Source organism: Echinops telfairi, unplaced genomic scaffold, assembly GCF_000313985.2.
Source record: "Echinops telfairi isolate 266 unplaced genomic scaffold, ASM31398v2 ScPeMD7_9;HRSCAF=40, whole genome shotgun sequence".
Classification (NCBI taxonomy): domain Eukaryota; kingdom Metazoa; phylum Chordata; class Mammalia; order Afrosoricida; family Tenrecidae; genus Echinops; species Echinops telfairi.
Genome location: NW_022103906.1, coordinates 24281979 through 24307750, shown reverse-complemented (window position 1 = coordinate 24307750; position 25772 = coordinate 24281979). Strand labels below are relative to the sequence as shown.

The 25772-nt window shown below is 51.3% G+C and overlaps 1 protein-coding gene and 1 pseudogene across 1 annotated transcript in view; both read right to left on the bottom strand.

Moving 5' to 3' along the window:
- The window catches only part of GFRA2 (GDNF family receptor alpha 2), a 123717-nt gene that overhangs the window by 6055 nt on the left and 91890 nt on the right, over nucleotides 1-25772 (bottom strand). The window contains exons 5-7 of the mRNA XM_004707576.2: nucleotides 5560-5669; nucleotides 4644-4784; nucleotides 2329-2501 (exon numbers count right to left, since the gene is read on the bottom strand). Coding sequence (XP_004707633.1) covers nucleotides 2329-2501; nucleotides 4644-4784; nucleotides 5560-5669 — 424 coding nt within the window. The remainder of the gene's footprint in view (nucleotides 1-2328; nucleotides 2502-4643; nucleotides 4785-5559; nucleotides 5670-25772) is intronic.
- LOC115868251 lies at nucleotides 12632-13021 on the bottom strand (annotated as a pseudogene).

Here is a 25772-nt window from a genome sequence, read left to right as displayed (position 1 = left end):
GCGCCTCTTTTGTTTCTCTTCCTTTCCTCCTGGGATGGTGGTCCCTGGCCAACCCGCCCAGAGAGAGAGAGAGACTTAGAGAAGGCTGGAGTGGCCAAGCGTGTGGGAGCTACCTGCCAGCAGCCTTCTCAGCCCCCAGGGTTTGAAAGAAACCTAACATTTGTGTAGTGGTTGTCAGTTTACAGAGCACTTTCACATGCATTATCTCACATACAGATCGTCCATTATCTCCCCTGGAATCAAACCAAAATTAAGACAAGTCCCCAGACAGTGAGTCTGCAGAAAACCAGGAGGGGGCTCAAAAGGATCCAGAAACACGATGCAGCAAACTGCTGAGGGGAGAGGGCAGGGGAAAGGAGGGGTCTACAGAGTCATCAGAGAGCAGAGGGGGTTGGTGGAGAGGGCAGGCCCAAAGCCACAGCTAGGAACTTGTCGGTGCTGGAGGTGACTCACAGTGAGAGAGGCCTGGGGGAAGGCCGAGTCACCATCTCCCCAGAGGAGCCCACCCAGAAGGGCTGCAGGAGCAAAGGAGGCAGGAGCTGCTGAGGCCCAGAGGGACATCCCGAGTCACCGATGTGGTCACTGGACAGGTGGCACAGGCCTGACCAGCAGAGCTGCCCACCACTCAAGCATGAAATTGAGCTGGTGATTGTCAGGGCGGCAGGACCCCTGCCCCGTGCTGCCAGCTACTCAAGCATGTCTGTGTAATTAGAAGCTGTCCGAGAGTGACGCTGGCATCTCATCCCAAACCAGGAGGGGCCGGTCTAATTGAGGGTAGCAGGGCATGGGAAGGCTGTATGCTCAACCCTACAAGAAAGCACTGGGAGGTCAGCTCTGACAGAGCCGGGACCCCTCTGGGGAGAGGACATGAGGTGGGGAGAAGGCATCCTGACCGGGGCGGGCACCAGCACCTGCATCTATAGTACACAGGGGTTTTAGGAGGGCTTGGATGTCTCTGAGACGCCCCGCCCTGCTGAAGCCCTCCTGGCACTGTCAATACTTATCATTGATGCCAGGAAGCTACTGCCCACTCAGGCCGCTCTCTTCACTGTCTGGCACACGTTCTGGCCTGCTCCCTCCCCTGCTCCTATGCTCAGGCTGTACCCCTACTGACTGGCCTTCAGACAAAGCCAATCTCTTGAGCAATTCAAGTCCCGACTCCAGCTGTCCATTCCTCTCCCCACCTCCACCCAACAACTTACTGTCCCCTCCCTCCTTTGACTTCCCTGAGATTATGAATTAGGCTTTCTTTTACATCCCTTGTATTGTGAGTTATGAGTGTATGTTATGGATGAGTGCTTCTAGGTTTATGTGAGTGGGGGGGCGGTGGGAGGTGTCTGCCTAGAATGAATCTCTTAAGGACCAACTGTAGCAGTTGGTGGGATACAAGGCTGGGCTTCTCAGCAAGTGGGGAACACTGTGATGTAGTGTCAGCTCCGTCTCCGACCACAGGACTGACCACATCCACGGGGCTGCTGCTCGTTTCATTGTTAACCCTCCACAGGACCATAAGGACACAAAACCCAAGATCCTGCCTTCCTCATTTGCCAATGGATGGCTACCATCTACAACAGGGCATACAAGACATGTTGGATGGATGGGTGGTTGTGGATGGAAGGAAGGGTGGATGAATAGAAGGAAGGAAGGTAGTATGGGTGGGTGAGTGGGTAGATGGACAGATGGGTAAATGGATGGATGAATAGAAGGAAGGATGGGTGGGTGAGTGGGTGGATGGAAGGAAGGATGGGTGGGTGGATGGATGGATGACTAGAAGGAAGGGTGGATGGATGGACGGATGGATGGATGGATGGATGGATGGATGGATGGATGGATGGATGGCCAGGTCCATGCATGGACAGATGGATGAATCTACAAAGTGAAAGGTTCTGAAGCCACATGTAATTTCAAATCTGAATCCACCACCAATCAGCTGTGTGACCTTGAGTAGGTCACCTCACCTCTCTACATCAGCTTCTTGTGTGTAAAACAAGAAGAGCAACACCTCGCTGCTGTGAAGCTGGAAGGAAACAGGCCACGGTGAGTCTACTTAGCACACTACTTGGTAATTAGCCGATGGCTAAGAAATGGTAACCATTACATGTCTCTGGTATCTAGCAGAATACTGTGATTGGTAGGCATTTAACGCTTGTAAGATGTAAGCCTAAATGCATAAATATATGAAACATTTACCCCCCCACCAGGTCTCCCATGCCTTTCAGGTCCCTACTCGCTCCTTGGCCTCCAGGTTAATAGTTTTCCACTCCCCCAGGCTCGCAGCCAGCCCCTACCCACATCTCCCTTGCTGCAGATCCAAGTTCCTGTCCCCACCTGGACAGAAGTGCAGGTAGTGATGACACTGGTCCCCAGGTTGGTGCTATCACTGAGGTCATCTGGCAAAGAAGGAATCTTCTCCACCTGAGGGGTCTGGGTGGCCTGGAATGAGGGGTTCTTCGGGGACAGGTTCACATCTGTGCCATTGCCAAAGGCCTGGATGGCATTCCCTGTTGAGGGGTTGGGGGAAGAAAGCAAAGAGATCTTGAGAGATCAAGGACCCTTCCACCACAACTCCCCTGGGCCCCACCGGGTCTTACATCCAGAGAAGGAAATAACATCTGGAGAAGGAAGGTTGAACATGACAGAAACTCCAGAGTGGAAAGGAATGAATGTAGTAAGGAGTCTGGAAGAGGGGAGGGGGAGAAAGAGGAAACTGGGCAGAATGGGAAGGCCAGAAGGAAAGAGCGAGTCGTGCCAAGGTGGGCGACATCTAGGGTCGCAGGTCACTCCTCCCTCAGGAACTTCCCCACACCCACTCCCCAGGTGCTGATCATCTGGGCTCCTTTCCCACTTCCAATGTGGCCTGTCCTCTGCTAGCATTCCAACAGCCCCCTAAAGGCAACCCTGTCCCTCATCCCTTCAGGCCCTTCCCTGGGGGCTCTCACCCGGCCTCATGCCCCCCCAGTTAGCACTGAATCACTGAGGACTAACTAAGCTCACTGTTTGAACTAAGCTCTCTTCAGGATTCAACCCCAGGACCAAGTGCCTACAGAAATCACTACCTCCTTGGCCCCCACACACCTCCAACTCGATGGTGTTTAAAATTCAATTCCACATCTCTCCCTGCCATTCCCGACAGGGCTTCCCCACTTCATCTCCAGTCTCGTTGGGCGAATCTCTAGCTACCCAAGTTTCCCAAGTCAGAAACCTGTGGGTCACCCATGATACCTCTCTAACCATCCATCTGGGTCAATAGGTGGTTATAGGGGCATCTGTCTCTTTTCTTCATTCTCATTAGCTCTGGCTCACAATCTCCATTGTCCTCACCAGGAACAACAAAAGAAAACAAATGAAAAAACAGCTACAATCGCCTCTGACTGAACTCTCTGTAAGTCACCTGCCAGACCCATATCCCCAACCCCTACCCGCTCTGCACTACAACCAGGGTGAGCCTCTTGAAGTATCCCACAGATCGTATCCCACCACCAACCCCTTAAATTCCTTCAGTTAACCCTACACTTCCACCACCACCACCTGCTGAACAATAAAATTCAGACTCCTTCCGGTCTGTACAGCCCGTCATGAGGACTGCCCCAGTAACTCTTTCACCCTACCCCTCTTCAACACTGGTCCCCAAAGCCCACCATTGCCAAGGTGATTCCTACCCACAGCCACTCTACAGAACAGAGGGGAACTGCTCCTTAGGGATTCCAAGGCTGGAAATCCATGTTTATGGAAGCAGGCAGCCTCGCCTTTCTCACACCCTCAGTGCTATTGTCAGGCTCGATGGTTTGCAGTCCCCTCAGCCCACCGTGGAGCCCTGGATGCTGCCCATGGTGGACTGGAATGCCTGTCCCGCCTCCTCGACGCAGCAATGGCCAGCGCTCCATCAGTGACAAACGTACAGGGGCCCCATCCTCCAGACGACTGGTTCAGGCCCACCGTGGGGTGCCAAGGCCCACAGTGCAGACCTCTAGCATTGCTTGCCCCACACTGTGACTGCTGGCCAGCCTCCCGGCAGGGATGTGGGCTGTTTATCTCTGAATCCTCAGTCCCATAGAGAAAGGAGGGATGGACAAGTGGGCAGGAGGAAGAAAAGAAAGGGAAGAGGTCTTCAGGTGGGTGGGGGAGCAATGAGTGGAAAGATGGAAAGCTCAGACACACAGCTTGACTGTGGCTAATCTCTCTCTCTCTCTCTCTCTCTCTCACACACACACACACACACACACACACACACTTTCCATTAGGAGTTTGATGACTTGACAAGAACATCACCAAATCCAAAGGGATATAGACCCCGTACAGGTCTCAGTGTAACAGACCAGAGACCGACGACTTGTCATAGGGGCAAGGGCCGCTGGAGGTCATGAGAGTTCTGGTGTGACTCTCTGAAAGCACAAAAGGCAAGCTCCCTGTAGGCAACACACATTGCAGAGAAGATACACACATGTCTGTAGCTATATGAGGGGGCTTTTAAAAGGTCATGGGAAAATAGAATGGAAAGAGGATGGAATTTTCCTACCAACCTTTTGGAACCTCCCCCTCTTTATAGATATCTACGAAACATATTGCTGGTCATTCCCGTGGAATGGCTATGGGGCCGGAGAGGCATGGCTGGCTGGGGGCGGGGAGAGCTCTCTAGGACTTACGGAGGCATGGGTTCTCAGTGAAGTCCCTGAGGAACTTCTCACACTCCTCCTCCATGTTACCACTCCCACGACAGCTGCACCATGGGGACACCACAATCCCACTGGGGCTGGAGTCCACATAGTTGGGTGTCATGTCAAATCCTGGGCAAGGAGAAAGGGCGGGGAGGAGAGAGAAATGGTCAGGTTTTCTCCTGGGGCCCCCAGATCCGCAGGGCGGAAGCTTGCTTCCCCTCCACTCTCCCTGCCCCCAAACATACATACATCCCAAACGCAGTCTGAGCTGTGGGCTCTGTGGTACCAATGAGCATGGGGGCAGCAGGGAGCAGACCGGCCAGAGGCAGAAGGGATGCTGGTTTCCTCAATAAAGGGCAGCAGAGAGGCCACTCGGGGCCCCTCGCAGAGCACGAGCCCTTGCTCTTGCCTGGGCTCACAGAAAGGGACGACAGTGCTCTGGATTCTTGGAGACCTGGGCTCCCCTCCTGGTTTGGGTCCCAGTGCCAACATTCACTAGTATATGACCTTGAGCAAGTTTCTCAACTTCTCTAAGCCTAGATTTCCCCACCTATAAAATGGGGATGCAGATCGCAGGTGCTGTACGAATGAAGTACAATGGCCCCTATACAGTGCTTAGCCCAGAGCCTGAACCAGGCAGTGAATGCTACATTTGTTATTGTTTCAAAAGCCTCTAATGCCTCGGGACCTTTCTCCTCCCTTCTCCCCTCCCCATTACAAAAAGCTGAGTCCTGCCTCCTCAGTAAAGAGCCACCCTAGCCTCTGCTTTGCCAAGGTCCAGCAGAGAAGGACAGGCTCAGGCTGCCTCCATCTGCTGGCCTAAGCTGGGCTTCGGCTCTGCCCCATGGAAATATGGGCAGCAAGGAGGCACAGTGACCCCCAGGCCCTCAAGGGAGATGCTTACCAATCATACCAGCGTAGGAGCCCAGACATGCCTGGTAATTGTCCGCAGGGCAGCTGGTGAGTGTCTGGTAGGAGGCTCGACAATTGGTGTGGAAGTCTGCCAGCCGGGACCTGATGTCAGCGAGAAGACCCAAAGGAGAAAACAGAAGTTGAGTCTGGCGGCTTTCCCGCCCTCCTCCAAGCAGCCAGGGCACTGCGTCTCCTCTCTGCAACTTCCAAAGGTGAGGGGGTGCCAGGCAGGGGGAAGGGCAGAGTGGGGGCAACCAAGTTGGGAGGGGGTGGGGGGGGGAATGGGCAAGCAGATTGCCTTCCCTGGCAAACCATGAGCTCTTTGCGGACACAGAGACTTCTTCAAGTGCCAGGCACCTCGTGAGGCTTAAGAACTGCCCACGGACGGGCTGGCAACAAGGACCTGACAGCCTGGAAAAAGCCCCCTATGAATGCATGTTCTAGGCAAGGGGCATTCAGAAGCCCTGGGGTGGGTTTGCAGAGAGTACATGGAAACCAGATAGGGACGTGAGCTACACCTTCTGTTGGGCCATGTTTCTGCCGGGGCCTTACTCCAGTCTTTCAACGTTATCATTCTTCGCATCGGCAAAATGGATCCAATGATACTTTACACAACTACCTCATGGGGCAGCCCCCAGGAAGGCCCGAGGCCCCTGAGAGAGAGACATCCCCATGGGCAGGGGAAGCCTTCCACCACCTTCCTCAGCCTTCTCTAAGCAGAACGCTGCTTCTCAAGCGTCCACAGCATGGTATAAAATATTCTCTATGTGGACACCTAGAGTGCTCCCCGCTAGGCAATGAGCTGCTTAAGGGCTGTCACCCCAGCTCCCAGCAAAGGGCCTGGCCTGGGAGGGTTATGTGACTATCAGGACACCCAAAGTCAAATGCGTGGGCAATCCCATCCTCCTCCTACCCTCATGCCTTTTGCATATGGACTGTGAGCATCAGCCTGGGCAGTGGCAGGAAGCTACCTCTCTGCCCATGTCAAATAGCAGTAACACCCACTCCTCATAGGCTAGTGCCCTTGACCAATGTTCTTCATGTAAATCAACATTCGTTTTTCAAAGCAGCTTCAAGGAGCAAGTACTAAGGCCTTACCTTCATGTCGATTCTGACTCACAACAAACATGGAGAGGGATTCTAAGACTATGAACTTTTATGGGCGCAAACAGCCTCACCTTTCTCCCTCAGAACAACTGGTGGATTTGAACCACCCACCTTGCAGTTGTAGCTTAAAAACTAACCCACAGTTCCACCTCAATGATATGTCCTCAATAATTGGCACATCGTAGAATGTGTTCCCTGCCATGAACACACTGAGAACACAAAAACAAGACCCCTGAGGACAACACCCTCAGGGGGGAACGCAAAGCTAGTCATAAAGTCGACCCCACCCACCCACCTTCAAACTCTGCCTCACTGAGAAAGCAACAGGTAGACGCAATGTGCTAGTTAAAACCCCAAAACCGAACTCACTACCGTCGAGTCGATGCAGACTTGCAGCGATCCTATAGGACAGGGTACAACTGCCCTGTTTCCAAAACTGCAACTTTTTTTTTAAATCTTTTTATCAGGGGCTTGTACAATTCTTATCACAATCCATCCATCCATCCATTGTGTCAAGCACATTTGTACATTTGTTGCCATCATCATTCTGAAAACATTTGCTTTCTACTTGACAAAACTGTAACTCTTTATGGAAGTAGAAAACCTCCTCTGTCTCCCAAAGAGCAGCTGGTGGTTTTGAACTGCTAACCTTGCGGTTAGCAGTCCAACGTGTAACCAGGGCTCCTCTAACTTCAGGGGGAAGGGGAATTGCCATTAGAATCAGCCCAGAGCCGATTCCTGGGAGGTAGAGGTTGGTTAGACATACTTCTCCCCTCTTCACCAATCCTGACACCAGCTGCCCGCCCTCCCCTTGGCACCCTGGACTTCTCGGCTGGGTTTGATAACTCATAGCAATGGCCACCCAGCGCCCACTGGCCACACTCAGTAGCAACACGGGATCTGGTGTCATTTGAAAGTAATGGGAAAAGGGTCAATGTCAGAAAGCACACAGGCAAGGTCTGGCAGGCTGTGCCAATGTGAAGGGTACACCCAACCTTCTCCAGTGTACCCCACGCCCCTCAGCCCCCAAGAGCGGTGAGGTGCAGGAAATGGAAGGTCGCCAGCACCAGCGCCAAAGAGTCAGGGCACAGGAGTTCTCCATCCAGCTCTGCTCCCACCTTTTCAGGCCACCTGGGAGAATCCCTTGAGCTCCTAGGATCCATGTCATGTACCAAGTTGCTCTGGAAGAGGTACGGCAGGGTGCTCCTTAAAGGCAAGGACGGCAAGACTTCGTCTTGCATTCTTTGGACAGTTGTGTCCTGGAGAAGGACACCATGCTTGGTAAAGTAGACGGGCAGCGAGAAAGAGGAAGGCCTCCAAAGGGATGAGTTGTCACCATGGTGACAACAGTGGGCTCAAGCCTAGGAACAATTGGGAGGATGGTGCAGGACCGCGGACAGTGTTTCACGGGGTCACTATAGGTCAGCACCAGCTTGATGGCAACTAGCAATATTGATCAAGTTAAGAAAAAGTATGCTCTCCTTCCAGCTTAAAAGGTACTTTTACCTTTCAATAGCTTTTAATAAGCCTCCGTTATTGTTTTTAATAAGCCTCAGTGATATCTGACGGGCTGCTATTATTATTATCTCACGTTACATGTGAGGACGTGGAGCCCCAGAGAAACTAAAGATTTCCCACTCACAAAGGAGCCAGGACGCAAACACGGGTCTTGGTACAACACCGTGGATGCCCTTTCTGTCGGGTCCCACTGCTCCTGGGCAAGAGGAGGGTAGAGAGGGCCTTCAAGGTCCTACCGGAGCCAACAGTCTGCGCCTCTGTAATGGCACAGTGGCTACATATCGGGTTGCTAAGTGCAGCATCAGCATCTTTCTCTGAGAAATAAAGATGAGGCCTCTACTCCTGTAACGAGTTATAGTCCCAGAAACCCACAGGGGCCATTCCATCCTGTCCAGGAGACTCGCTATGAGTCAGCATCAACCCAATGGCAGTAAGTTCGGTGTGGGTTTTTGGTTTCATTGGAAAAGAAGAAGGAAAGCTACAAATGTGTTTCCCCTTCCTTCAGCTGTTTGGCGGGGGACCGACAGTCTGTTCCCATCACAGTGACAACCTTGGAAACTCCAGCGAGCAGTTCTTCTTGTCCTCGTCGACTCGTGGGTTTGTTTCCTGGCTTTTCCTTGAGCTCATCGTCAACCCTCCGCCCAGCCCTGAAACAGGGAAACCAGCATTTCCAACCAGCCTTCCCTCCCTGGAGAACAAAACATGGTCACATGTGGCAAAAGCCAGGGTCGTGCTTACTCGTGCCCACCAGTCGATGACAGAAAGCAGAAGGACCAAGGTGGCAACTGAGAAGATGCGGTGGGAAAGGTAGTTGGGAGCGGGCAGACCACCAACTCCCCCCTCCACACACCTGAGAGTAGGCCTGAGAGACTCTTAACAGGTGGAGGGCATTTGGACATGCCAGAAAACAAAACAACCCACCCCCCAAGAAAATCCCTCAACATCTTCAGACCCTTTGGTGTTCCCCTCCAGAAGGAGCCCATGGGAGGCACAGTCAGGCCTCAGAGCTAAGGAGGGCCGCAGAACGTGAGGCAGGGAGCCAGAGAGATTACGGGCCAAACTATGGGTGTCTTTCCATCCACCCCAAAGAACCTGTAAGTACTCTCCCTTAGTTGAAAATCGGGAGTTCCTTCCAAGGCTGTGTGAGCATCGGTGTGGGCTTGCTCTCTCTGCCAGACCTACCTCCCACCCCTCCTCATGAAGCCCTTTCTGACCACCCTCCCTCGCACCCATTGATTTCTCCATCTCTGTATTCCAGCTACACATAGAGTCTCAACCGGGCAATTTAACACTTAATTGCACAAGGACTTAGTGATACTGCTCTGTCTGGTCTCTCCAACTGGAACATATGTTCCTAGCGTGGCAGACTATTCATTTCCTTATTCATATCCCCCACCTCCCTCCGGGAAGGGACGAGGTGGTGGGTACCCATTCATCCACTCCTCCAGTGCGCATTGAGCGTCCCTGCCTCACGACTAGGAATGGCAGGCAGGCCAATGCCAAGCTGGAAAGGAAACGCAGGGAAGAGGGTCAGGGCAGCATGCCTGGTACGCAGGAGGGGCTGGCATGAGCACGCCCACTACCTTGACCTCGGCCTGGGCTCCATCTGCAGGGTTAGTCTGCAGTCACGGGCGCATCTGACCGGTCTCATTGTCATCCATTCACTCACTCATAGTGACTCTCTAGAACAGACTAGAACTGCCCCCTGGGGGTTTCTGCAGCTGTCACTCTTGCCTGGAGTTAGAAAGCCTCACCTTTCTCCCACAGAGCCACGGGAAGTGTGGACCTACAGCCCAAGGTGTGTCCACCTTGCCACCAGGGCTCCACCATCCAGTAGGCCTCTCCAAATGCCACGGGGACAGAGAAAGGTGAGTGGAGGAGGAGAAGCTGGTTTACTGCTGCAAAGGGCCTTTGTGGGTTCCAGTCTACGCGGGGGCTTCCAGAAGTTCATGGAAAATTGAATTAAAAGATCATGTGTTTGGGGGGGGGGTTTCCCAATTCTCAGAAGCCCCCTGGCATTGCCCTAAATACTCACAAAGGGTAGCTCGGCCATGTGGAGGAGAGGCCAGGTGGGAACAGAGGAAGAGCCAGGGAACGAGATGAAAGAGTTCAGGAGCCAGGGAGAGGGGGCCAGAGGTGAGAGAGGGGATTGGGGCGCAGTTGTTCACAGGGTCAAGAAGTGTCTGCCCCATGTCAGAGAGCCCTGCTTTGCATCGCCCAGTGGCTGTGTCTCTGGGGTTCAGTGTCCTCGGTCCTCAGTGGGGACAGCTGAGCAGGTCTCTCTCTCTGTCACAGCAAGGTGACACAAAGCAAGCCCGAGAGTAGCTAGAGAGCAGCCCCCGCCAGCCAGGGGCAGAGAGGAGCCATCATCTGATCTGCCTTCTCTACCATCTGCAGGGACAAGCAGAGAGCCGCTTTCTCCGGTGTCTGAGATGGGAGGAGAACACACCTGCCTGTTCTGCACAGGTGGGTCTGGGCACCACGGCCGTGCCAAGGGGAGATGGCTTCCGCTCCACCTCCCTCACTGCCAGGCCGGAGGACCAGCCTGGCGGACCACAGCAAACAAAGACCTCCTTACCCCGCCCTCCTTTCCGCATGGTGCTAAGGACACAGGCAGAAAAGCAGCCCCTCAAGGGCAGCAGCATCCTCAAGGCCCCTCGGCCAGGGCCCGGGGGTGACGATTGGGAAAAGCACCACCTTGCCCCTGGGTGGCTTTGGCCGACTTCCAGTAACAGCAGGCCTGTGGAGGCCAAGGCCTCTGGAGAGGGAACTCTATTCAGAGCAAAGGGGGGAGAGGGAGTCGGCCAGGGACCAGCAGACAGCAGAGGGGACGGGGGAGTAAAGGGAGGCAGCGAAGCCTTCTGTTCTTCCACTTCTCCATTCTAGCATCAAGGCGGGCCTGGCAAGCGAACGTGACAAATGGGGCCGTTTAGGAGGATGCCGTGTCCAAGTCACCAGGAGGCCTTTGATTGCTTGGGTTTCTCGCCACCCCTCAACACACAATCAAGCTCAGGGCCGGCTGCAGACTCCCTCCATCCATGGGCAGCAGAGACCAGTCGTGTCAATTTCCTTCAAGCCGGTGACAAGCTCCAACTCAACCCACAGCATGAACGAGCCAAGGGAGCCCTGGTGGGGAACAGTCTCCCAGGCAAATGTTATCCTTTCATGCTACACGGTGAGCCAGCTGGTACTTTCTGCACAATCTCTGGGCCAGATGTCACTCTTCCTTATGGACACACAGAGCTCACAGGTTCCTGGGTCTCCATTCTTCCTGCCAGAAACAGACTTTTCCTGGATCAACCCCACCAGGTCTCAACTTTCTGTCTTTAAGAGAGGTGACTCACAAGGCAGGGTAGAATTGTCTCTGTGAATTTCTGAGACTGTAACATTTTACGGGAGTAGAAAGCCTCCTCTTTCTCCCAGGGAGTGGCTGGTGGTTTTTAACTGCCGACCTCGTGGTGAGCAGCTCAGTGCATAACCACTGTGCCACCAAGGCTCCTCATAGGGACACCATGAGTCAGAATGGACTCCACTGCAGTCGAATGTCAACGTTTACCTGAAACTCGTATTTTGAGAGAGACAGCAGCAAAGAAAGCATGAGAGACATATAGCAATCAATGGATGGATGGATGGATGGATGGATGGATGGATGGATCGATCGATGGATGGATAGATAAGATGCAATAGATAGATAGGTAGGTAGGTTGATGGACAGACCAACAGATGGACAGATAGATACTCAGCTAGACAGACAGCTAGATCAATGTAGGTAGGAAAGTTGGTAGATGATCGATAAGATACAATGGATGCATAGATGTCCAATAGACAGACAGGCAGGCTACAATAGATAGACAAATGGAGAGAGGGCTAGAAAAAAAGATAGAGCCAGCAGGAGACGCAGAATGAACACAAGCCAAGTGCATCTCAGCCGGAGATCCACTGAAGAGTGCCAAATGAGCTCCAGGCAGCAGGTGGACTGTCCGAAAAACACAAACCCTCCCTGGGCTTGTTTCGGCAGCAACTATAGCCTATTCAATGGAGAGAAACTGCAGGAGACAAAGAGCATCTCCACTTTGATGATCATGACACCAGGCATCCAGTTAAATTTGAAGTTCAGATACACAACACACACACTTTTCATTGGGGTAAATCTCTAAGAAAGAAAGCAATCTTCTTATGCATAGTTCAGTGACATGAATTATGTTTAGGAAACACAATTTTAATGCACTCACTCCCTGCCATCGGGTCAATTCCAAATCATAGCAACCCAATAGGACAGAGTAGAACTGACTGTGGGATTCTGAGGCTGTATTTATAAAATACCACTAGGCTCTTTCCCAGGATGAGTCAAGACAGCCCCCTTCAGAAACTGTAAGAGGCTATGCACACAACTGTACATAACAGCTAGCAACCCTTTAGCTCATGCTTGACTGGAGAACACAGTTCAGAGTGGAGCCAAAGGAAGTGACACCAGGCAGGGAAGGGTGGGTGCTTATCGGAATCAAACTTCAGTTGCCCTTGGGGCAAATCTTGTGGCGGCACAGAAATGGAGGCTCTGTGGGGAAGGTTCAAGTACAGCACAAGGGTCCCAAGAGTCTAGGTGGCTACACCCCTGGCTGGGGTGCCATTAGATCAATGTCGCTCAAGTTCCTGGCCAGCCAAACCGCCTGCTGCAAAAAGTCCCAAGTTGAGGATCAAGTTCCTCCGGAAATCATTCCTATCGGTGGCGAAGCGGTAGACGCCCCAAGCCAATCGCCCACGTTGTCGGGGATCTCGGGTGTTTCATTTGCAGATCCCGCAGCGCTCGCGCCAACGCCAGTAGAAGCCATGGCGGCACCTTCGAGTTCCGCAGCAGGCTCTCTTGAGGCTGTAAATCTTTATGGGTGTAGTGAGCCTCCTTTTTCTCCTGAGCAGCAGCTGGTGGGTTCAAACTGCCAACCTGGTGTTAGCAGCACAACATATAAGCCAGTGCACCACCGGAGCTCCATCTCCATTTAGTAAAAGTCAGTCCAAAGCAGGAGCCCTGGGGCACAGGGGCTACATGCTTGGCTACTATCCAAGAGCTCGGGATTCCAACCCATCAGTCACTCCACAGGAGAGAGATGTGGTTGTCCACTTCTGTGAACCCCATAGGGACATTCTACTCCATCCTTTAGGGTCACTAGGAGTCAGAAGCAACTGAACAACAACTTTTGGTTCTTTGGGTTGATACTTTTATAAAAATATCAATGTCTATCTGAAGTTCATATTTAAATGGGCAAACGATTTTTAGTTATTACACATGCAACACTCTTTTGCTGCGTTCATGTGTATCTTCGTTATCTGGTACTGCTGTGGCCAAAATGCCACTAATGAAGGCCTTTCACAAACAAAACTGTCTTCGCGTAGTTTAGGAGGCTGGAAGTCTGCATGCTCAAGAGGAAGACCTTCCTTCTCCATCAGCTCAGAGTTTTGAAGGAAGATCCTCCCCTCCTTTCTCCAAAGCCTGGCATCCTTGGGAGATCTCCATGCATCTTGGCATCGATCTTCCCCTGGGTCTAGGAGCTTCTCATCACAAGGATTAGCTCCGCTCCTGCCTCTTCTTCCCTGATGGAAGTAGGTCCTGCCTTCTCGGCTCACTTCTCTTTCCTTTTATTCACTGTCTGAGAAAAGGCAATGCAGTCCACTCCCCAGAGAGCTCGCCTTACATCTGAGCTGGGCTGTGTCCTGAGTGAAGTTGTTCTATCCCACCCTCATTCTCTGTTAAAAACAAATTGGCTGACCACATCCTAGGGATGATTACATCATTATATAACTGCTAACCCACTAAGGATCATGGCCCAGTCAAATTGACACACGATTTTAGGAGGCATAGCTCAACCTATGACAATATGCATGCAGCAAAGGGGGAAAGAGTCACAGGTGCATGTTCAGAGAGTAGCCCACACGAGCAGAACCTATCCAGACAGCAATCATCGGGAAGGGGGATCAGTGGTCCTTAAAGTGGAGACCACAAACCAGCTGCATCAGTATCTCCTGGGCACTTGTTAGAAGTGTGAATTCTCCAGAACCCACCCAAGAAAAACGAGATCCGAAACGTGCGGTGTAAGGCCCAGCCGTCTGGACTTTCACAAGTCCACCGTAACTCTGAGGATGGCTGTTAATGTGGTATGGCAATCAGCAGGGATTTCAGAGCTGCGATGATAAGTATCCTTCCCACGTCAATTCTGGTCACCTCTGTAATTATCCCCCACCATGTGGCTCAGATGCCCCTGTGTCTCGGCTAAGGTACCCCTATGTCGCGGTAGGCTAGGCACTAGGCTGCTTAGCACAAAGTCAGTAGTCGCAAGCTACCCGCTGCTCCTGGGGAGAAGGCTGAGGCTGCCTGCTCCAGTCAAGACTTACACTTGCAGAGACTCCACGAAGGGCTGCCACGAGGCAAAATTAACTGGGTGGCAGTGGCGACTGTGTGGTTGGCCTAGCGACGGAAAGAAGCAAAGCTTCAGGCCATCACCCAACAAGGTTCATGGCTACACAACCAACAGTACGTGTGTATACACGCATGCGTGCATGCACACAGCATACACCGATCGCCACAAAGACACACAGTTATTGTTGGAGCCACGTGTCTCCGTGCTATGCTCTAATCATGACCAAAAGAAAGCACAAGTAACTGTTATCCATGAGATTCCCCATCCCTTTTTTTCAGTCCAGTCTGTAGACTCCTTCCTAAAGCCGTAACTCACTGCCATCGAGTTGATGCTGACTCATAACGACCCTATAGGGCAGGGTAGAACTGCCCCTGTGCGTCTCTGAGACTAAAATACTTTAAGGGAGTAGAAAGCCCCATCTTTCTCCCATGGAGTGCCTAGGGGTTTCAAACTGCTGACCTTTCCATGAGCATCCCAACTCATAACCACTACGCCACCAGGCGTCCTCCTCCTAAAGCCATACCGTCACCCAAATTAGTCTGACCTAGGTTTCTTAGGGATACCATCTCTCCCTCAGATGCCCAGCGCCTTCTAAGCTGGCTTTGTGGCCTGAACTTTTTGCAAATGTCTCAGAGTTTCCATGTACCAGGCTCCAGCGCTGATGCTGCCGCCACAGGGGACAATGGGTTTCTACTGGTTGTAGAAGGAGGAGGAGGAAAGACTGGCTCTGAGGAAGGACTTACTACGTGCTAAATGCTGCTAACTCAACTGATTTTCTACAAATTCCACAATGGGGCCACTTCAGCTCAGAGAGACCAGATCACACAGTCACACGCCCCACAACAGGCAGGCACCTGTCCCAAAGGGACCTCCCACGCTTGCTGCCAGGGCCCACTGCTGCTAACAGTGACTACCGGGGCAGCCTCCAGCACTGCCTGGTACAAGTGAACAGGGCGCTGGAATATTTCATGGAGGGGAAAAAAGGGCTCCCGCGTAGTGCAAATTACTCATGATGGGCTTCATAGACGATTTATGGAAATGCAGAGAAAATGGCTTTAATAGACCCACGCGCCTCTGGACTAGCTCTCTGAGGTCTCCTCCAGGGCTCGCTTTAGTGGGTTCAATGTTACGTGACACCAAGAAATGGGAAAATGGAATTCACCCCCGTGGCTGCCTGCCGACACCTCCAGGGCTCACTGTGGACAGACTGGTCTTCCATCCTTTCCTGCCTCCTCCGGATGACTGCCCTCCATTGTTCTATAAAACCAAACATCAACTTGGCTTCCTTGCCTCATGTTTAGTCCTTAACTCTACGGTGGATGCTTACCATTGTTCTGCCCAGAACAGCAGCTCCAGGGGCATGGGGTGAGAACAGGGGATTTCTCTTCCCCTCTCCAGGTAGTTCCTGTAAAGGTTGTCAATCCTGGACACGTGACCCAGGCTGGGCCGATCACAGAATCGCCCTTTCTTGATCACACTGACTGTCCTACAGATAAGGCAGCAATGCAAGGTGGTCCCATCAGAGTCCTGCCCTGAGCTTTTTCCTATGAACAAGCAAAGAAAAGAAGCATTCATTCCTCCCTGGTTGGTGGTGTACACCTTATGTGTTAGGCTGCTAATGGCAAGGTCAGCAGTTCCAAACCACCAGCCACTGGGTGAGAGAAAGAGGAGGCTTCCTACTCCCAGAAAGACCTACAGTCCTGCTATTGGGCAGCTGCTGCCTCAGCCACCATCTCTGACATCTAAGAAGACCCATCTCTCCCCAGCCACCCCTCACCATGGCCCACTGCTAGTCAGCCCTCACCCCAAACAGAAGAAGGAGCTCATTGTGGCAAATGTAAAGGGGATCCTGGCTGTGGAGGAGTCTGGAGGCACCCTGGGTAACCACTTGCAGTGGATCAAGGTGGGGAACCGGTGGCAGTTCGAAGAATCCCATTCCCTGTAGACAATTCGGTCAACCAGGCCACCGGGGCCATGACCCTCTTTCCCATGAGCCTCTCCGCCAGAAAGACAGGCAGGGAAAGCTGTTCACACCCATCCTCAAGGAAAAGGGCATTGCAGTGGGCCTCGAGTTCGACCAAGGGGCTGCTCCTCCTGTGGCAGTAAAGAAGCGACCATTTGGGAGCTTGATGGACTCTCTGAGCACTGTGCTCAGTACGAAATGGACAGGACTGGCTTTGGGCAGTGGCATGCTGTGCTGAGGATCGCTAACCAGACATGACCCCACCTCACTCTCCTCACTCTCACCAACACCCCGGCCTGCTATGCCAGCATCTGCCAACAGAATGGGTTGGTACCCAATGTGGAAGTCATTCCTAATGGAGGTCATTCCTAATGGAGACCATGCCCTGGAACACCGCCAGCGTGTCTACTGCCAGTAAGACAGTCCTGGCCCCAAATGACCATCATGTTTACCTGCAGGGCACTCTTCTTAAGCCCAACATGGTGGCTGCGGGGCACGCCTGCACCAAGAAGTACACTCCAGAGCAAGGGGCTCTGGCCATGATCCCAGCTCTTCACCAGACCGTTCCTGCAGCTGTTCCTGGAATCTGATTCTTATCTAGTGGAATGACGGAAGAGGATGCCACTCGCAGTCTCAATGCTATCAGCCTTGGCCCTCTACCAAAGCCCTGGGAACTAAGGTCAATCCTGCAGGCCAGGGCCCTTGCTGCTTGAAATGGCAAGGCTATCAACAAGAAGCCAACCCAAGAGGCCTTTAGGAAGCAGCCTCTGACTAACAACCAGGCAACCAAAAGGCAGTGTGCTCACACAGGCTCCTCTGGATCTGCCACACCCCAGTGGCTCCTCACTGCCTCCAGTACCTCCTAGGGCCTGCCGTCAGCCAGCACAGCGCCATCTCTTCTAGAGTCTGATTGGAGGGCTGAAAAGGAAGCTTTCTTCTGGCCCTAGAAAGGGGAGCCTTAGATAAGCACTACTGGAATCACAGCCCATAGTCTTAAACACAAGAAAAATCAGTAAGGACATTTTTGAAACATAAGTACACTAAGGTGACCAGATTTAAAGCGGGACACCATTGACCGTGGGGCAGGAAGGGGGTTCTTGATTAAAAATTTGGTCTATATGGACCAAATAGACCATTCCCTAGCTTGTTGTGCATTCTTTCCAAAAAACGGGACTTTTTTTAAAATGGCAAAAATCGGGACCGTCTCGCCAAAAGCGGGACGTCTGGTCACCTTAAAGTACACATATCAAGGACCTGACAAAAGTTCACACCTCTCTTTCCTTGTACACTTCCAGCTCCCCTCCCCATGCCCCAGAGTACTGATCTAAAGGAATAGAAGATACACTCTCGGAAAACCCACAAGGCAGTGCTATCCTGTCCCATAGAGCTGCGCTGAGCTGGGATCCATTGGATAGCAGTGAGTTTGGTTTGGAGTTATGTGATACCAGGGGTGTGAACCCAGAGATATTGGGCACATAGTTCCAGCCTCGTCGTCACAGTACAAACACACATGCAGCTAGTCTGCAGAGAGAACAGAAACAAGAGACAAGGAGCTAGAGATGGAGTCCCATTTGGAGTTGAGCCTTCGGATACACCCCTGTCCTTACTGTGTTTGATCCCATACACCAGCGGTTCTCAATCTGTGAGTCGCAACCACTTTGGGGGTCGAACGACCCTTTCACAGGGCTCACCTGATTCATAACAGTAGCAAAATTACAGTTAGGAAGTAGCAATGAAAATAATTTTATGGTTGGGGGTGGTCACCACAACATGAAGAACTGCATTAAAGGGTCGCGCTGTAAGGAAGGTTGAGAACCACGGCTAGTATAAGCCAATACCTTTCTTCTTTGTGTTTCCTAGGTTAGTTGGGTCTCTATCACTTAAAACAAAAGTTCATGACTACTGCTTAACTTCCCCTCAAATTTCACATGATTGTTTCTATTCACATTCTGAGCAAGCCCAAAAGACACACACTAAACAAGATCCCAGCCAAAATCAAACCCCCGAAGGGTCTGTTTAACTCTAACCCATACAAGAGAGCCGGACAGTCTGGAAAGGGATGAAGATCAAATTCATTAAGGAAGACAGGCCTGGCCTTGGACTCTGTCCCTTGCTCAACTACGAAGCAGTGGCTCTGATAGGTTTTCACGCCATGGAGAACTACCGAGCTATCAAAATCGACAAGGAAGGACATTATGTTAAGGGACAGAAAGCAGAAGGCAATACAATGCAGGCACCTTGGTTACAAACGGGACACAATGGTAGTGTACGAGCCAATGGGATTCCGAAGGAAATTTCAAAACATGTTAGTAGAATTTACTTCTCATTAGGCCCTTTTTTAATACAGGTCCTTTAAGGTTATAATTATTTTTTTTCAAGTTTAATTTAAGCAGGCTTTAGGACTCCTAACTTATTATCAACAACCATTGTCTAAGCCTCTGGTTAGAGAAAATGTCGTTGGTTCAGAAGCATCTGCAAATTCAACAGACCCTCTGAGCCGAGACAAGGAGGCCGAGGGAGTAAGCTGTCATCTCAGAGAACAGATGCCTCCCTGCAGAAAGGGCTGCTGCTTGCAGGTTGGAGAAAGGGCCTGGTACCTCACTAACAGCACATGACCACTTTGAACATGATCTAGATCCCCAGGGATGCTGCCTCAAGAAGAAATAATTGAGTCTCGTGCCCCGAGAGACTCTGAACTCCACGAGCCTGCCCCTCCTCGGTCCTGGGAGGCATGTCCAGTCATGCAGCCAGATCCGATTCTGGGGCCACACTGATTGGGTTTCGACCGTGACTCGGCTCCTCCCTCTCCATGTCACCTTCAGCAAGTCATTAAACATTGCTGGGCCCCCTCTCCTCCTCTGAAAAATGGAGGTGACAGCAGTGCTCATATTGTATGGTTGGTGAGAGGGTTAAATGGGGCACCCAGTGCACAAACGTTTGTAGGTGCTTAGAGAGAGCCCAGCACAGCATGGGTATTCCACCAACACTTACTGTTGTGGCTATTAGTATCAGGGGACTCGGCTAACCACTCCTACCACAAAGCACTAGGTTAGAAGGTATGAGCTCAGTCCCTTCAAGCCAAAAGGACATAGTGTCTCTACCTCTTAACAAGCATGCTTCTAATGAAGTATACAGCCATACAAAGCACTTTCATGAGCATCCCAATTTGCTCTGACAATGATTCTCTGAATGTGGGCTCCATACCTCTATTTATTTTTTGCAGATAAGGGTCCATTGGCCTGGATTTTACAACAAAGCCAGAAGACTGAGGTTCAAACCCTAGCTCCACCGTTTGTGGATTTTCCCTTGCGGCACACGGCTCCAGTCCTTGCCCAGCCTGCTCTTCTCCCAAGCCTCTCCTGCCTCCACAGACCTGTATTTTGGAATCACAGCAGGAGGAGGGTTTGTTTCTCGTCTCTTCGAACACCAGCCAGGAAATCAATGCGTGTGGGTGCCACCTTTCTCCTTGGCCTCCCTTTCCCATCCAGCCTGGATCTTACCCAGTAACTCCTCTCCCTACCCCCAAGTCATGAGGGTGTCCATAGGAAATGACCTGACATCGCTGTGGTTGGAGTCGCTGAACCCCAGCTGACCAAAAGTAATCCATTGGACCACCACCAAGAGACCGATCAGTCAGCCATAGCAGCTGACCCACATCTGCTTGGGGAGAAGGGTGGAAAGGTCTGGGTGCGGCAGAAGCCAGCCGCAGCCCCAATGGATGTCCCACACCGGTCTCCCAGAGGTGGGAAACCTGGGCTATTTCCTTCTTCAAGAGCCAACCACTGGATATACTGGTTTCTTCCAAGAACGCAGGCAGATGGGCAGATACAGAGTTCTCAATTTTTTCCCCCCAATTCCCTTCACCTATGTTCCAAACCTATTATTACCCAGTAAGAAGAGAAAGGAATTAAACGAATGCATCATTTGATTTTAATTGAAGGACTGTTCTATTTCATTGAACTGCTAAGTAAGCTGAACAAGAGATTGTGTTTACATAAGCAAACCCCGAGTCACTATAGACTTGCTGTCACATTAAGTCAATACTTATGAAGGCTCTCTATTTAATTATTCAGTGAGGATTGACTTATTATTGTGTTAAGAGTGTGGTTAGCCTTGAGCTAGGTAGCCAGCCAGCTGAAAGATTTCTTTCAACTTTCTCTGAATGCTGATATTGTTCCTGCTGGTGGTATGAAGTTAGGTCTCTCTCTCTCTCTCTCTCTCTCTCTCTCTCTCTCTCTCTCTCTCTCTCTCTATCTATCTATCTCCTTACCTACAATCCTACCACCCTTCCTCTTGCTCTCTAGCAAAATGTCCACTTCCTTAAGTCTGAGGTAGCAGCAGGTGATCCTGGGAAACCAAAAGTGGGCAAGGTCCAATTTCCAGTTGATCTGCCTCTCATATTGCCTTCCGAACACAGATGATCAGTCCCAAGACCCTGACACCCAAAGTCTTGTTTTCTTAGTTCTTTCACCCTCAGTCCCTGCCTCCATCTTCCCCATTGCCAACACAGACGGAGCACCCCTTACTCCATGCTCCGGACTCCTCCGCATCTTTGTTATCGCCAACATGTTCCCTCATTCAAGCCCCATAGCATGTTTCTTGGCCTCTGCCATTCATCCAAGCCCTGTTAGCTTCTGTCATATGCTTGCAAAGGCTCAGAGAAGTCTTCACATCAGATCACATTTCCCGAACCATAGCATACAGAGAAAAAAGCCAGAAGGGGTTGCAATCCGGCCTAAAACGGACCAACGGGAGAGAGGGACAGAACAGTGTAGCGATCAGGAGTAAAACTCCTGCCATCGAACTGTCCGGTTCACACCCCAGTTCTGATCACTGCGAGTGGAAGACACTTGGGCAAGGTGCTCAGCCCCATGACTCAGCAAAAGAGCCCTAGTGGCATGGGGGGGGGGTGACGTTGCGCTGCTCAAGGTCAGTGGTTCAAACCCCCAGGGAGATAAAAATGAGGCTTTCTGCTCCCATAAAGATTCATAGGCAAAATAAAAGATTTGTAGCCTCAGAAACCCAAAGAGGCAGTTCTACTCTGTCCTATAGGGTCAGTATGAGTCAGAATTGACTCTAAGTGAGTGAGTGAGTGGGTGACCAGCATCCTCAGCCATAAATACCAAGTGGTCTGTCATTTCTGGAAAGAAAATGGAGATGGCTATAAAGTGCCTGATCAACTCTAGCTTCTCTAAGGGGTTTGCTCTCTCTGGTCCTGGTGACAACAGCCCCCACCAACCTCCCTGAAGGAGAACACTATCATTGGCTCCTTTGATCCTCACCATAATCAGGACCCTGTTGACCTTCATTGTCCCTGGGGATGTACTCCCCATCCATGATGTTCTCGTCCTCAGTGTTGTTCCCCATCCCCTCTGCTGCGTCTTCCTTGAAATCTCCTCCTGCCCAACTCAGGGGCTCTTCTACTAGAACACCTTCCCCCAGCACCTTGCTCCAACTCTGAGCAGGTTGGCCATACTCCCATTCCTGTACTTAAGTCAACATATTGTAATGTATATGGTTTGCACATCCGTTTCCTCCATGAACTGTGTTCTTTCAGAACAGAAATTCTTCGGTTCATCTTTGCATCTCCGGTGCCCTGCATAATGCCTGGCACCTTTGGAAAGAAGAAGGGCGGACAGGGGATCAGAGAACCGAGGGATGGAAGGATGGATGGATGAGAGGATGAATGAATAAAAGGAAGGATGAGTGAGTGACTGGAAGGGAATGAGGGGACTGCAATGGATCCCAGAACTCTGCAAACCTCTCCCTGCAATAACGTGGCAGGTAGATCTCTAGCTGGAACTGTAGTAACAAATATCAAGGTTGCATAAATTTGGACTTGGGGATCTAATTTGGAGAAAACTACTCACTCCCCCACCCCACTTTAAAAAAGAAGTGTTCTACAATGCATGTGTCTTCCTCCTCCTTCCTGGAATCCTCCCTGGCAGTTTTCTTAGGAACTTGGAAAAGTATCTTCACTGTCTCCGTTAATAGCCATTCACTAAAGAAGGCCCCAGTGGCCTGCAAGAATTAACACATGTCCTTAAGCACCACTCAGAACATGAAGAAGTACCTTGGGGAGAATCCAATGGGTCCCTGTAGAGAAAGGCTGGTAAAAGGTCCATTCTCAAACAAGCAGAAAAGCGGAGTGAGTCGGTGAAGATGAGGCCGCCTCTCCAAGTCCCAGCGTCCATTGCCCACAAGCTGCAAACGCTGGTAATGTTGTCTCACCTCCCTGGGCTCCGTGCAGTGTTACCCACATATGCAATCCCATATGCAAAAGTACTTCTGCAAACATCATTCACTGCAGGAATGTTTGCGGAAGACAGATGTGGCCGTCTGTTCCGGTCAAGATTGGCAGCCCTAGACACCCAATGGGGCAAATCTACTCTGTCCTATCAGGTCTCTAGGAGTCAGAAGTGACTCCACAGGGCTTGGTTTTGGTTTTAGATGTTTATTAATTTTCCCCCTTAGGAATGATGCAATTGGGCGGCTAATGGCCATGTTGGCAGTTCAAGCCCATGCAAGAAAGATGCTGCTGCTGCTGCTGCTCCCATGCAGATGTACAGTCTCAGAAGCCCTCTAGAGGGCCACTAGGAGTGGGCACCGACTGGATGGCAGTGCCATCACACCTGACCTCTCCTCCTCAGCTGACTCAATAGATAAACCCCTGGTGAAGGAGGCAGGATTGAGCAGTAGTAAGCAGAACAGGTTAGGAGCCCACACACCCCAGCCCAGGCCCACCCGGAAATGAGAGAGCCCAGGTGCAGCTAAGGGCTGCTCCAGGGTGCCACTGAAAGAACATAGAGACTTCGGGGAGACTTGAGCCCCCAGCCCCTGCACCAACCTCTGTTTCAGACCTTCTCTAGCAAACTGTATAGACAAATATTGTTCCTATCAGGCAAACAGCTGGGCAGCTAAAGCACCACCACTCGGACTCTTTCTCATTATATAGACTAATGAGAACACTGTGCTACTCAGGAGTAATTTATCAAGGCACCATCCATTATCAATGACATTTTTCCTGAACTAACAAAGGATGTGAAGCTCGGGGAGCCTGGTAAAAGGAAATGTTTCGCTGGTTCCAGAAATCATACAGAAATTAATTACCCAGCCCCCTGCTGGCCTGTGCTCCTTCCCCTCCGTGCTCCTCCTCCCCACTTGAGCCAGCGACCGCCCACCTCCCCAGCTTGAGCCACCTTGAGCCAGAAGCTGGGGAAGGGGCGTGTTGTTGGCTCCCGGGAATACGCTGCCTTCGGAGGGGAGGGCAAGTCTTAAGCGGCAGCATCGCTGAAGCATGTAAGACCAGATTATTTGTGGTCCCAACTTGCTGATGCAAGATGAAAAAATACAGCAAACTGCAGCTGCTGAACTCAGCTTTTTCCCCCTTCTTCTTCCTTCTCTCCCCTTCGCTGAGGTTAGTGTTTTACAAAAAAGGGCTTTTAAAAAAGTAAAATCTATAAACTAGGGGTTCTAACCTGTCAGCTGAAGGTCAAGCACACAGAGCATGCCATGGAGGGGAAAGGACGCAGGCACAACTCACTCAGCATGGGCGCTCACCCCGCCCTGCAAACGCCTTCCCACGTGACAGGAACATGCAAGGCCAGGCACCCCTCACGCTCCCCAATTACAGGCCCCTCCCGACACCCTGCATCTTGTGTCCTCTCTTCCTACCGTCCAACTCCACAGCAAGTAAGGGATAAGAACCTGGGAGACGACGGCCGGCCCCTACACGGGACAGGCACGTGTACCGCGTCTCACTGCAGAGTCCCTGCGCGGACGACTGGTTGAGTGACTGACTACAAACGGAAAGGTGGAGAGTCCAAACCAGAGGTACCTCCGAAGAAAGTCCTGCGATCTGCTCCCAAACGTTCACGGCTATGCAAACTCTACGGAGTACCATCCTCCTCTGGAAATCCTGAGGTCTCCGTGAGTTGGAGTCAGCTTGATGGCGACTGGTTTGGTTTTGTCTCCTTTAAAAGCCATCTCATAGTGGGCCATCTTCTACCCATGGGCTGAGAACCCGTGGGTACAAATCGGGAGTGCAGCGGGCAACTCCAGCCAAGAACAGTGGCCGGGCCCCACGTGGTTAGACACAAATTCTCCACAATAAAGTCGTTACATATCAGGATCCTGGAGCTCCTGAGATTTGGAACTGGGTGAAGCCTCTGACTTCATCCAAGGAGTACACTATTCCCATAAAATAAAAGGAAGGAACAAAGATTGAAATTCCAATGTGGAGACAGAATGCCAAGCAAGAAGGAATGAAGAGAGGTAAGAGGTCATCAAGAGTTTGAATTCATGATCTCTGTTGCTTCCACTTGGAGTTTCCTGCCCCCTAGATTCCCATCTCCCCATCTTGAAGGATGGTGTCAAGGGATGGGGCAGGGGGAAGAGGAGTACAGAGGAAAGGGAGCCAGAATCCAAGTCTCAAGCAAAGGGGAGGGCAGATCCAGGAAGAGGGATGGTCATCAAGGCCAATGCTGTAGCACAAAGCTAAAAATAGATCTGGCTGTGGGAGCATGTGAACAAGTAGGTCCATAAAGCAAAATTGAAAGAGAGCCCAAGAACATTTGGATACAAATTAACAGGAGCCTTTACAGGACTCTGATCCATCCTCTGGAAGAAGAAAGACCCCACCGGTTCTGCAAGCAACCTCTCCTCCTCTCCAATGATGTAAGGGGGCAGGCTTCCCAGATCCACGTGAAAAACTCTAAACCTAGTGAGATCCCTCAGACCACTCACTCAGCCTCTTCCTATGGTCTAGAAAGCAGATTGTCTTTGACACCACTGATCTCCAGCATTTCCTGTAACACTGACTTGAATTCTTTAACGGATTCTGTGATCAGCATCTAAGTGGGTACAAGGTAGGAGGCAGCATCTTAAGTGTCTCAGCCAAGGTAAATCCCCACGGCAGGTAGCAGAAGGCAAGGGCTGCCTCAGTGGACAAGGGCCAGTAAAGGGAGCCAAAAAGGCAGAAATGTGGAAGCTGTAAAAGCAGAGTAGGTGGAAAGCCTCAAACCACAGCCTAGACCCATCAGGAAACAAGAAGATCCTTTCTGTACTTCGTGATCTCCCAGGCTGGTGTGCTTCTTCCATGTGGGTTTTGTTGCTTCTAGGCTAGATGGCTACTTGTTTACCTTCAAGCTTTTAAGACCCCAGACGCTATATCTTTTGATAGCCGGGCACCATCAGCTTTCTTCATCA